At 36.0% G+C, this 12,809-nt stretch overlaps 1 protein-coding gene across 3 annotated transcripts in view; it reads right to left on the bottom strand.

Annotated features, from left to right (window-relative positions):
• eml1 (EMAP like 1) overlaps nt 1-12,809 on the bottom strand; it is a 40,572-nt gene that overhangs the window by 27,087 nt on the left and 676 nt on the right. For 2 of the 3 annotated variants that reach the window (XM_060880095.1, XM_060880097.1), the window contains exon 1: nt 4,144-4,616. The exons of the other annotated variant lie outside the window; for it this stretch is intronic. In XM_060880095.1, coding sequence (XP_060736078.1) covers nt 4,144-4,210 — 67 coding nt within the window. In that variant the 5' untranslated portion in view covers nt 4,211-4,616. Of the gene's footprint in view, nt 1-4,143; nt 4,617-12,809 lie in introns of those variants that run through there. 3 annotated transcript variants of the gene reach the window in all.

Here is a 12,809-nt window from a genome sequence, read left to right as displayed (position 1 = left end):
TGTGTGTGTGTAATTTTTTTTTTTAATAAGCCATTTTATATATCTTCATAAATGTCAGAGAATTTAATTAACTAAACTACTAAAGTACAACTGGATGAAGGACAGCAAAAGCGAGTGGACAGTGCAGCAGACAAAGAGAGACACAGAGAGAGAGAGAGAGAGAGAGAGAGAGAGAGAGAGAGAGAGAGAGAGAGAGAGAGAGAGAGAAAACATCACATGATGGAGGACGCCATTAGTGTGTGTGGTGTTCTCAAATAGAAGGTGTGTTCAAAACTGTTATCAGTACACTACAAAGTGATAGGAGCATAAGTAAAAAGCAAGAGTAAAAAAGCAATATTTTATCAATTTTATTTACTGGTGCACTGCAGTATAAAGCACTTGAAATTAATCAGCAGAATGTGAGTTATTATTTTTCTAATGACATTTATTGGAAATCTTCTTTCCTGCTCCTGTTATGCATAATAAAAAAAGATCTGTGTTCTGCAAGTGCATTTGCTTGCTTACAGTGAATCTGTAAAGAAAAATATAGCTCACAGCTTTTAGAAATCATAGTATGTGGTTAAACTGAGCAAATTTTAGTGTTCTTTAGTGCCACCTCCAGCATGTTGGTCTGTTTAGGTGAGTGACTTTAATCCTGCTCTAGCTGCATGTTAGCTGTGGTTAGTAATGTGTAAAGCGTTCATCTATTTTTTCAAATCAAAATATGTATTTTTAGAGATACAATCAACTGAGAACTAAAAGAGAGTTTTCTGTAAGGCTTGGATGACATCATATCTAAATTATTTTCATATGGACACTCACCATCTTGGAAAACCTTTGCAGACATGAACACAATTACATAAGGCAGATTATTATCCAAAATATGGTCAAAGCTCTAGATAACATTGATTAGGTGGCTATATTTTATGATATAAATTTTATATTTATATTTTATATATTATATTTTTTTAAAAGACAGTGTTTGCTAACAGTGTATCCATAAATATTAAGAAACTAGGAAATGTTAATTGAAATTTGATTGGGAAACTGGGTTGAACAGGTAAATATGCAAGGGTATATGCAGGGGTATAAGGGGTATTTGTGTCTGTTTGCCCATGTCTCATTTTTATTCATGTTCTAAGGAGCTTTATTTCCTCCCAGTAAATGTCCCACATTTCTGTTTTGAGTTAAAAATGAATGTTTTTGGTTAGTACGTCATATGTTTCCAAGGCACAGTACATCCAGTGGTTCTGCTTAAACCTAAGAGACACACAAATTTTGATCACAAAAACAATCTTGCATATCAATCTTTCATTTTATCTCGTAAGGATATGCTAAGCATAAGTATTACAAACCTACATTCACTGATAATGACAGCAAAAGACCTTTGAACAAGCAAGATCTTTGAACAAGCTGGTAACTAAGACTACATTATCATGTACATGTAAAAAATCTCAAGTAAAGAAATCTCAAAGCAACACAACTAATTGAATTAAAAGAATAACTCAAACAAAGTGTGTAGGAAACCCACACGGACTTCGGAAGAATATATACGAAACCCCTGATAGACCATATCCCAAGCTCAAGATTGAGTGACCTAAGAGCTTTCAGGTAACAAAATTACTTATAAGTTACTAGCTCCTTATAATTAGTTCCCTGCTAATAGTGTTTTTTCTTGTGCTTAGTTTCTGATTCATGACAACTGTAATAAATGCAACATATCCAATACTCACATTGGGCAACTGGATTTTAAATGGAAATAAATTTCCAGACTGTTCAGATAAGGTTGTACTATCTATTGTAATGCAGAATGCAATCAGATACAGTGTTCAATAAGGCGTTCATATTTTAATGATGATGCTTATAGTTATTATTGCTCTACATTTTCCATTTAGCTTGCAAGTGATTCATAAAGCATTTAAGAAGTAATTTCACCAGTCTAATGCATAGGGACCACATTGTGACCCCCACATACATACAAGCAATTTGCCGTGAAGTTTCTTCATGGCAAATTGATTATATGGCATTTCTCTGACCTCTGTCCAAGCATCTGGTACGTCTACTGGAGTAAAGTCATTAAAGAAAGATCAAATTGTCTTTTTATCTTTCAGCACCTAAAATTTGACAGTCTGGAAATATATGATGAAGTGCGGTCAGAGTATTTTAATGGCACACGTGCAGCTTCCGCCTAATCCTTTTGAGTCCAGGGACCTTGCATGGATATCATGCAAAAGACTGGATTATATGCGAATATGGGCATTCTTACTGTCTTGTCTGTCTCAAGACTTTAGTCATGTACTGTAGTTAACAGTTAAAACCTCAATTCTAGTCATTTATTTTCTACCCCTATTACAGATAAGAAACTACACATATTTAACTATGCACATTTGCTAAGAATAGGACTAAATATCTTTGATCTACATATCTTGGGTTTTGGGTGTGTTTTAATGTGTCTAGCGAATCCTGAATTTACTTTACTGCCACCATGTATTTTATAAAATTATTTGCACACAGCACTTAAGTTATGTCTAACACACAGTTAGTACCAAATCTAAAATTAACACTATTTAAAGCAGTGCATTTTTTAAGAAAACATCACAAATCATTTTAACATTAAACCATGCAACTTTGTCTTTATTAAACATATTTGCTTGGGATAACCAAACAAGACCACACGGACCTATTTGATATGTCAGTGTCCCTCTCTGTGCCTTCAACCAAATCCAGACCCAAGACAACTTCCCCTGTGACAGTAAGGCTGAATGTTTCCATCAAACAAATCTACTATGTCTATCCAACCATCTATCCATCCTATACAGGGTCACAGGGGACCAATGCTGGAGCCTATCCAGTGGGACTCAGGGAACAAGACAAGGGACACCCTCGATGTTTCACACACATTCACACACCCATTCACACAATACAAAACAATTTAGAGACTCCAGTCAAGGTGTGGTCCAATTCAGTCAAGATATGTCACATGTCACAACAAAGTCAAAACTCTCATATATACCGAGTATAATAAGCTAAGCTATAAACACGCACACACACACACACATGCACACACACATAAAACACTACACTTTGGATCGATACTTAAATTGAACCTAAATCAGTGCTAGTAGGGAGGGAAAAGAGAAAATAAACTAAATATATTACAACAGTACATACACATGTGATATCAATCAAAGAAAAGAGAGTAGAGAATAAGGAATCAGAGAAAGAAAGTATCTGGATGTGAAACAGGATGCTAGAAATGTAGGTCAACCTACATCCATGAAGGAAAATGCATTCTTTATAAGTTATGGCAGCTTACATTTAAGCAACAGCACCAGTTTTACAGGTAATGCAAGTTTCTAAGTAAAGGTGTCCTTCACAGTACTTAATACAAGTGACTAATCAAAACCTCTCAACAATAAAATGTCAAGACAATCTTGTTAATACAAAACTGTTTTCTAGCAAGGAGGAAGGATTTAACAGAATGTTATCTTTGAACCTAAGGAGTCACATAAGGTCCCTTGATAAGAAAGATTAATGATGCAGAACTAACCGGGCAACATGCACCTTTACTCATCTGGTAATGAGGAGAGCCCTTATTTCTCATCTTCTCTCAATGCTTTCCTCTAATCTTCTCCCTTCCCCCAAGCTACTACAAGCACCAACACCAACACATACAAGCATAGACTGCAACTGACAGCACAGTCTCTTGTAACAAAAGTGAAAGGACATAGTCCTGAACGAGATAAGCCAAGATTATAATATATTCCTCAATAAAAATGTATGGGTTGTGTTTCAGTCATTCTTTTGGTTAAAAAGATCTGGAAATGATACTTCCAAAACAATCATATTTTTTCATGGCCTATGTATGAAATCAATCATCTGTCTCAATCATGCTTTATATATGAGTCTTACTGTTAACTGAGTCATCTACCCTGAAACATTTCCACTATGAGACAGAAACACAACCTAAAACAATTCTTGAATCAAAGTCTGGTAAAACTCCCTTTTAAGAGCTTACAAGAGGAGAGAAACTTTCTATCTTTCTACTGTAAGGGATTTGTAAACATTCCTATATTTTAAAGCTTAGCTGAAACTCTTTTACAAGGGAGAGGCACAAAGGCAGGATGCCAAGCTATGAGAGTGAGTGTGCAGGCTCAAGTTTACCATTACAGAACTGCAGCAATGAGGATGTGTCATAGAGAGAGCTGTAGCTGGAAAAGCTGTCTTCCATCCTCTCCCTGTGCTCTCCTTCTTCACCGTCACTTTCAGTGGCTTGATAGGGTCACTCTAGTTCCTTTCACCATCCAGCATGCTAGGGTCAGCCCACCGTGGTCAGTTACCATGACAACCTGTCCCCTCAAGGGTGGCTGTCAAACCAACTCAGTCCCAATTTCACTTACTCTCCAAACAGCCTTGCAAATCCCCCACCAAAAAAAAAAGGAGCGGAAATATGTTTTAAAATGTCCTGTTCTTCTGTCTCTCTCTGTTACTTATCCTTTATGACCTTCTCCAGAGCAGCTGTGGGCTGTGTAAACATCCACAAGAAAAACAGTTTTAGACAGCTTGAGATCTAAGAGGAAATAACTGCTGTGTGTATGTGTGTGTGTTAGAGTGTGTGCAGTAAGAGTGTTTGTGTAATGTCGTGGACACACCACTGAGCTGCCTGGGATTTCTCCCTTAGCCTGGTTTGGAATGTCCTATCAGAGCTGAGGTGGGTGGGGTTTCTTTTGAGTTACCCCACCCTGTAGATGAGAGAGAGAGAGAGAGAGAGAGAGAGAGAGAGAGAGAGAGAGAGAGAAAGAGAGAGCAAAAGGAAAAATGAAACAGCAAAAGGAACTAAAAGGAATGACTTAGCTGTTATGGCAAGACTGAACAGAACTTTGCTTAAAGTGAAACAATATGTGTACATCAGCCTTAAGCGAACATCTGCTCTAGGATAAACAGCTCTTGCACTGTATTTTTGTCCACACCTAACACCAACCCAACCAATTTAAATATCCCATTCTACTAAAATTACACAACAAACTACAAACTAAAGAGTACTATAATAATGAGGAATGTACATTCTTAGTTATGTAAGAAAAAAAAACAGGCCGCAGAAAATAAAGGGAACGTGAACAGAAAGAAAAATTATGAAATGCATTTGTATTTTTTTTTGGCCATAAAAACAAGCACAAGACAACAACTCCTGAAGCTAAATACTGACATTCAAAGCTTTATCTTTTTATATTCTAAACAAATTATGACTTGGATTGAAATATCATCAGAGGGAAATGCATTAAGGGCAGTGGGGCTTTGGCAGTGGACTACAGCAGACATCATGCCAACAAAAAATTAAACCAAACACAGATGCATAAGCATTAAGAGATAATTGCATGGCTTCATTTTGCAACACTTTAAACAAAACCCATACCCGGCAGCAACGAAAAGTCCTTTTGAAGCTTATCACATGCCTCACAGAAGCAGTGCGGAGCATTTTGAAGGGGATATTCATGACTATGTGCTTGTGATTTTGTCCTGGCTGTCATCTCAAATCTTAAAGCACTAATTCCTTTGGAAAGCAAGAGACGTCCTCTTTCTCTTTGTCTATATCTCTCTCCCTCACCTCCTTCACTGTTGTGTTCTTCTGTCATTACAAAACAGATTCTCTTGACCATGAACATGAATCAAGTTCTGCCTGTGGTATAGAATCTTAGACCAGATTTAAGTCTTGACATAGACCGTACTGTCTTTTTCACTCAAGATCAAATGCTTATGAATTTCCAAAAGCCAAGAGAAATATCACAGTGGTTCATAACACTTTATAAATCTAGACACTTACTGTGATTTTAAGATTTGAAAATATATTTACTAATCTTAAGTGCATCAAGAAATCAGAAAGTATATATATTATATGGCCAAAAGTATGTGGACACCTGACTATCACAGCCATATTTGGTTCTTCCCAACACTGTTTCCATGATATTGGAGGCACACAATTGTCTGCAGCCAGGATCTCCAATCTCATCAAGAAAGGTCTGCTGTGAATACATGTTTTCCAACCAAACAGAAGCCACACCTTATAGTAGTTTGAAATACAAGATCAACTAATTAAACAGGTGGAATCGGGTGTGTCTCATGCTTGATTGGAATGAAAGCCTGAAAACCTGCGCTCACACTGGCCCTTTGCAGATAATGTTGGACACACCTGGTCTAGAATGTTTTCGTATTCTGTAGATTCAAGATTAAATTTTTTATTTGTCAGCATTTATATACAAAATTATATATAGTATACAAATTGCAGTGAAATAAAAAGTATGCATTAACATCAAAAATTCCCTCTAATGGAACTAAGGTGACTAGCATGATAGTCTGCATGTGCACAAAGTGTGGGTCATGAAGACAGATGGTACAGTCTCAAAAATTGGACAGTTGACAGAGGTGACAGTTTTCCAATCTTCTACTGCGCAAAATATAATTTGCTACACACACAGTGTATATATATATATATATATATATATATATATATATATATATATATATATATATATATATATACACAGTATATATAATAAGTATGGTAGCTTGGTTGTGCACATCTCTGGAGCTGGGGGTTTGATTCCCAGTTTCCAACCTGTATGCAAGTATTTCATATGTTCTCCTCATCCTTTGGGGGTTTCTTACAGGTACTCTGGTTTCCTCCACCAATCCAAAGATATGCATAGTAGGCATAAGACTGACCTGTCTAAACTGTCATATTGTGTGTGTGTGTGTGTGTGTGTGTGTGTGTGTGTGTGTGTGTGTGTGTGTGTGTGTGTGTGTGTGTGTGTGTGTGTGTGTGTGAGTGTGTGTGTGTGCCCTGCGGCAGGATTGGCACCTTGTTCAGGGAGCCCACAAAGGCCCCTGGGATAGAGCCCAGTGTAGTTAAAGCATTATAGAAGATGGACAGATGGATCAGTTCTTGTGTATATAATAAGGCTATACTCAAATAATATCTAGTATTACATTTATAATTTTGTACTGAATATGTTTATATTTATTTTTATTATACTGAAAACTCTGCAGGTTTTTTGCATCACTGCTATTTGTAAACCTTACATTACAGTACTACCCATATCGTTAACATTTTTTTGTCTTTTTTTTATTCAGGATTCTGTCTCGCTGATTTTGCACCATTGTTTGACTAAGAATCATGTGTCAGTTCTTGTAATTTTTAGTGCCTCAGTTGTCTGCATGATAATTGTGTCACAGAGTGCACAGAGGGGAAGCAGAGCTTATTGGTGCTAGAGATTAGAGAGCAGTGTGTGTACTCCTGCTCTGGGACAGAAACAGAGAGGAAGAAATGAAAAGAGAAGAGAGAGAGAGTGTGTGTGAGAGAGAGAGAGAGAGAGAGAGAGAGAGAGAGAGAGAGGGGGAGACTGGGATGATAGAACAAGCCGGCAAGCTGGCAGCCGGACGGCTCAACGCTCTGCTATTGTTCTCCTGTTCTTTGGGATGCACTCTTTCTTTCTCCCACATAAACGAATGCACACATTTGGTAAAAATATACACAAATATATATAGAGCTGGAAGGCACTAAAAGCTGTAACATAAAGAACAGGCACTATAGGGTGATAACTTATTAATATTTACAGCTCTCATAATAAATACCATAACACTGAGAATTAATACTGAACCTATTAAACCATCTGCTGGTTGTGACGCTATAGTTGACCTATGAACCTACATTCATAAGACATTCATAAGCATTCAACAGTGGATTTCCTGGTGCGTTGTAATAAATGTCAAAAGGTTATGCGGATAATCAATAGGCAGCAGACCTTGACACTGCCTGTGGTTCAGACTGGGACTCCAGCTGCAGAGTTCTCTGCTCCACTGCTTTGTACTGAGGAAAACTAATGAGAATTATATAGAGTCATTGCTTCACATAATAACATTCAGGTGTTGATAAGATGCAAACGTTTTTGTGTGTGTTTTCTGAGTGTGAGACGGAGGAGGAGTTGAGATGGAGTGGATTGTTACACATACCAGAGCGTGTTATTGCCTCATTCAAAGCAGATTAAAAAAATTTCAATATAAGTTCACATAAACTGTTAAAGAAATAAACTGGTTGTCTAGGTTAGGTTTTTAGAAATCACCACTGTAGCATTAAATGAGTCTTGGTCAGCCATGTTTATTGTGAACGCTTCTTCACCCAAAAATAGCGTCTCTGTGTGAAGAAGTTCTTATATTGCTCTTATATAGACAAGACTGCAAGGAGAATGTAAAAGACAAGAAAACAGTGTTTGGGTGAAACACAAGGCGTCTACTCCCAGATTTACATATGAAGAGATGTGGCAGCTAACCTAAAAATGAGGGCAGTAAAGATTTGTGTGGGGCGTATATAAATTCTAATGAAAGACATGAGATATTTGAAGCATTTTATTCATTGCCTTGATTTTTAATCATATTACTTACTGTATTGTACTAATATCAGATTCTTCTACTGTACATAGATTACCCTCCATTATCTTCAAGTATTTGCTTTGTAATATGCAATATGTAATATGTGCTTAAATTTGGATTGGATTGATGCTTAACTTTAAGTTTTCTAATTTAATTTTCATTCCTGGGACAAAAGGAACAGTTGACTAGATTGCTCATGACATAACATGATCTTTATGTTAAACAATTTGTTATTATGATTATGTAGACATTCATCAATCTCCATTTTCAACTAGTGTTGTAATCTGGAAATTAGAAACATAATCATCTAAAAAACAAAATCTATGTATGCAAATTGTATTGTTTATGTCCTATTGTTTAATAGTATACACTTTATTATATAATATTATATAGCCCTTGATTTACTTCTCTCTGTCTGAAATATCAACTATTACTGATTCAAAAAAGGGGCTGTCCAATTTTTTTAAATAATAGATAAAGATTTTTTTTTGTCATAAAGTATCATGATATATGAGGGAATCATATAGGAATTAAAGGTGAATAAAACATGCATGCATGTATTATAAATATTTTACCAATCAGTACAGCATTAGAGGTTTATATATTCCATTGCAGCTATCTATTTTCCACTGGAAACTGGAAAGTGAATAACAGACAGTTGTTAGCAGCTCTCAGGCCATCTGGAAAACCGTAAACCTCCTCATGACCCCTGACAATCACTGGTGCTGAACAATAAGCCTGTTTATGATTAGGTTTGGCAAAAACTAAACAAAAAACAAATATCTCTCTCTCTCTCTCTCTCTCTCTCTCTCACACACACACACACACACACACACTCACTCACTCATTCACTTTGACTCATTTTAGTACTTACACACTTCTCCAGGGCGTTTTTTCCTCCTCAGCCTGTGCAATATCACCACAGTGTCTGTTGTTCAGAGAAGCTGTGTTCAGCATGCCAAAGGAAGATGAAGAATGGTACTTCTCATCATAATGCCCTCTCTGTCCCTTCTCCTGCTTTTATTCACCCATACTTACATGATGATGTCATTTAAGCCTGGATTAGCTTTGGTAAATCCATGGCAAGTTCAAACTAAACCAGTTATGACACCATTTTCATGCTCTGTCATAACAATAATCAAAAGCTCAATGATATCAGCTGTCCATGTCATTTCACTCACATAATTCACTTTGTGGAGGTTTTGTAAGAGTTCGACACTCAAGTTGTGCAAGGGATAGTCTGTATACAGGGTCTAACTCAAAACGAACTACTCAAATGTAGAACTACTTACAGTATTACTGCAATGCCAGCTGGATCGTGCACATCATCACAAACTATGACACCTGTGAAGCAAGCCAGAAATCTAAAAAGATTTTCTGTGTCTAGGCTTTCTGTGTTTCTTTCAACTGAAGTGCATTTTAGTAGACAGTGCACACTATCATTCTCTAAATCGCTACTTTCCAAATCAGTATTTCAGTATGTCTGCTGTGTGTAGGCTTCAGTGGAGTGACATTTGACATAACCTCTATATACAGTAAATGTTAAGTCCCTTCTTTCATTTCCTGAATACAACCATACACACAGTACATCATGTCCACATAGAGAGTATAAAGAAATTATGAAATAGTTTCAAGTTTGGGAAAAATACCATGCCTGATGCCGCACCCTCTTTTCACATAACTTTCTGTCAATTCCCATCTCTCTTTTTCTCTCACAAAACTGCATCCTCGTCTCCTGACAACTACTGAAATATTCTACCCTGAAACACTTCATTGACCAGGTTGTCTCACTAATGTGAAGCTGAAGCTGCACCCCAAAAAAATTCTTCATAATCTCTTACAGTTCACACCCTGAAATATACAAAATCAAATATTCAGGAGTGCCAAAAGCTCTAAACATCCAGACTTTTATTTAATCAAATAATGATAGCATTGTTTAAATATTAGAGACCTTTTTTTTTTTTTTAACAGTTCTTCTCTGTTCTATATAAAGTCTTGGGCACATGCTCTAGATCCTTTTGTTAAATTAATCTCTCAGTGAGAAATATAAATAGCCTGCTCCTCTTCAAGAGCAGTAGACATCTCACTTTAAATCTAGCCCTAACATCTCAGACAGTAATTATCTCTTTGTTTGTCTGTCAGTTTGTTTGTCTGGTGATTGGTATGTGACACGAAGGTTATAGCAGCAGATCTGTAAATTGCAAGGTAATAAAGTTGGGTAAACATTCACAAAAATTGGCAATTGCTTCCAACACATCCAGGAACTGACTCGCTGCCTAATAAATCATACAATATATGTTGTTCAGATTTTTCATGTTTTACATTGTTCTGGCTGATACAATTCAGGTTGGGTCTGAATTATGATCTTTTGTGGCTGAAGCTGGTGGCTGCTTGCAAACATGTCAATTCTTATCATGGGGAAAATTTTTCTCCTTTATATTTCCTATGAGGACAGAAATACGATGTTGAACTGTAGAAATAGGTTTGTTGTTCATCCTTTCTTAATCATAATACATTTAATATTATTATTATTAAATAATATTACCAATTATAATCACTAATAGATTTAGATAGGTAATAATATTATACTAGATAACCATGTATTTATAAAAATGCATTTCGGTCATAAGTTTAAATCGATACACTGATCTCCTGATTGTTCTCACATTATCTTCATCTTTATCTTTATTTTGTGCTTCTATCTTAACAGAGTGATTCTTATTACACAGGTTTATTGGAGGTTTTCCATATACAGAATCTGTCACACTCGTTCCTCCTACTATAATATAGCGACATCTAGTGGTTCAGGAAAGATAATGCTTTCCAACATACTCCAAAATGTTAAATGCATAAAATGCATTTAGGAATAATCCTAAATTACTGGCCTAGGTTAAACAGAACGTGTATTATAATAACAATTCTAGTAGAATGATATATATAATCCTGACAGAAAGTTTCTTTTTCTTTACACATGTTTAAGTTTAATTTAAAAAGTTTATGTTTAATTTGTCTGCTTTGAACACATGCTTTAGTTTAGTAAGGTGGTGCAAAACAGTGAATTCTGCTTGTATTTTTCTTAAGAAATATGACATGATATGAAGCATAAACCGGCAGTTATTGTTATTTTTCATATGTATTCTACTAAAATTCTACTTATTGTTTATGAACAGCACCCTTAATGCAATGCCACACTTTTCCACAGTTTCATTCTTGTCTCATTCATTACTATTTCCGTTGATGCAAAGGTGAGTTAAGCTGGATTCTCAGTTTATAAACATAAATTCTTCAATAATGAAATCATCTTTCACTGTGTATAAGACTCAAACAGATTGGATCCACTGAAGAAGACAATAAGACTTTTCGTTGATAATTCAAAAGAATGACACCTTAGCAAGTGATAATATCTTGAAAATACTCACATTTTGTAGTATTTCCTGTTATAGGATTACAAAAAAACAAATCTAAGATTATTAAAATCTAGTTCTAAACATTAATTTCAAGCTTAAAATAGTTTTGTTCTATTGGCAGATTGTCATTTTTAAGAACTTATTTCAAGAAAGAAGCAAAATTATCTACCAATAAAGCAAGATCATTTTAAATAAGTTAATAAATAAGTTTAAAATGAGTAACGAATGTCTAAAAATAGCTTTATCAATCTTATAGTAGATACTTCTTGTACTTTTGGCTTTTCCCTTTTGGGGTCACCACAGTGAATCATCTTTTTCAGCCTAACTCTGTCTATGGCATCCTTTACTCTCACACCAATTAATTTCATGTCCTCTTTCACATCCATATATCTCCTCTTTGGCCTTCCTCTTGGCCTTTTACCTGGCAGCTCCATCTCCAACATCCTTCTATCAATATAACCATCTCCCTCCTTTGTACATGTCCAAACCATCTCAATCTAGGCTCTCTGACCTCTCTGTCCCCAAAACAGCCAACCTGAGCTGTCCTTCCGATGTGCTCCTTCCTAATCCTGTCCATCCTTGTCATTCCTAAAGAGAACCTCAACAGCCTCATATCTGCTACCTCCATCTCTGCCTCATGTCTTTTCCTCACTGCTACAGTCTCTAACCCATACAACATAGCTGGTCTCACTACTGTCTTCTTTGATTCTTGCTGACACTCTTCTGTCACACAACACTCCTGAGTAGATAAATCTGTTCAAGATATTTTTACTTGACATTAAGATTAGACATCAAGTTATTGGGTGAACATACAGTTAATATACATGACAAATACTCTTCTGTAACATTAGTACACATTGAGTGCTGATTGTGTTGTGGAATTATTCTTGATTTTCTTTACATCATTTGCAGTACATTCGTTCTGATCTGCTGTATACTGTCATATAGTATTAACCGAGTCAAATATAAGATTTCTACCCAAGGTCCTCAAAGTTGTTT

The sequence above is a fragment of the Tachysurus vachellii genome, chromosome 10 (genome assembly GCF_030014155.1).
Source record: "Tachysurus vachellii isolate PV-2020 chromosome 10, HZAU_Pvac_v1, whole genome shotgun sequence".
Lineage (NCBI taxonomy): Eukaryota > Metazoa > Chordata > Actinopteri > Siluriformes > Bagridae > Tachysurus > Tachysurus vachellii.
The sequence above is the reverse complement of the archived record's forward strand: the minus strand, read 5'-3'. Positions and strand labels throughout refer to the sequence as shown.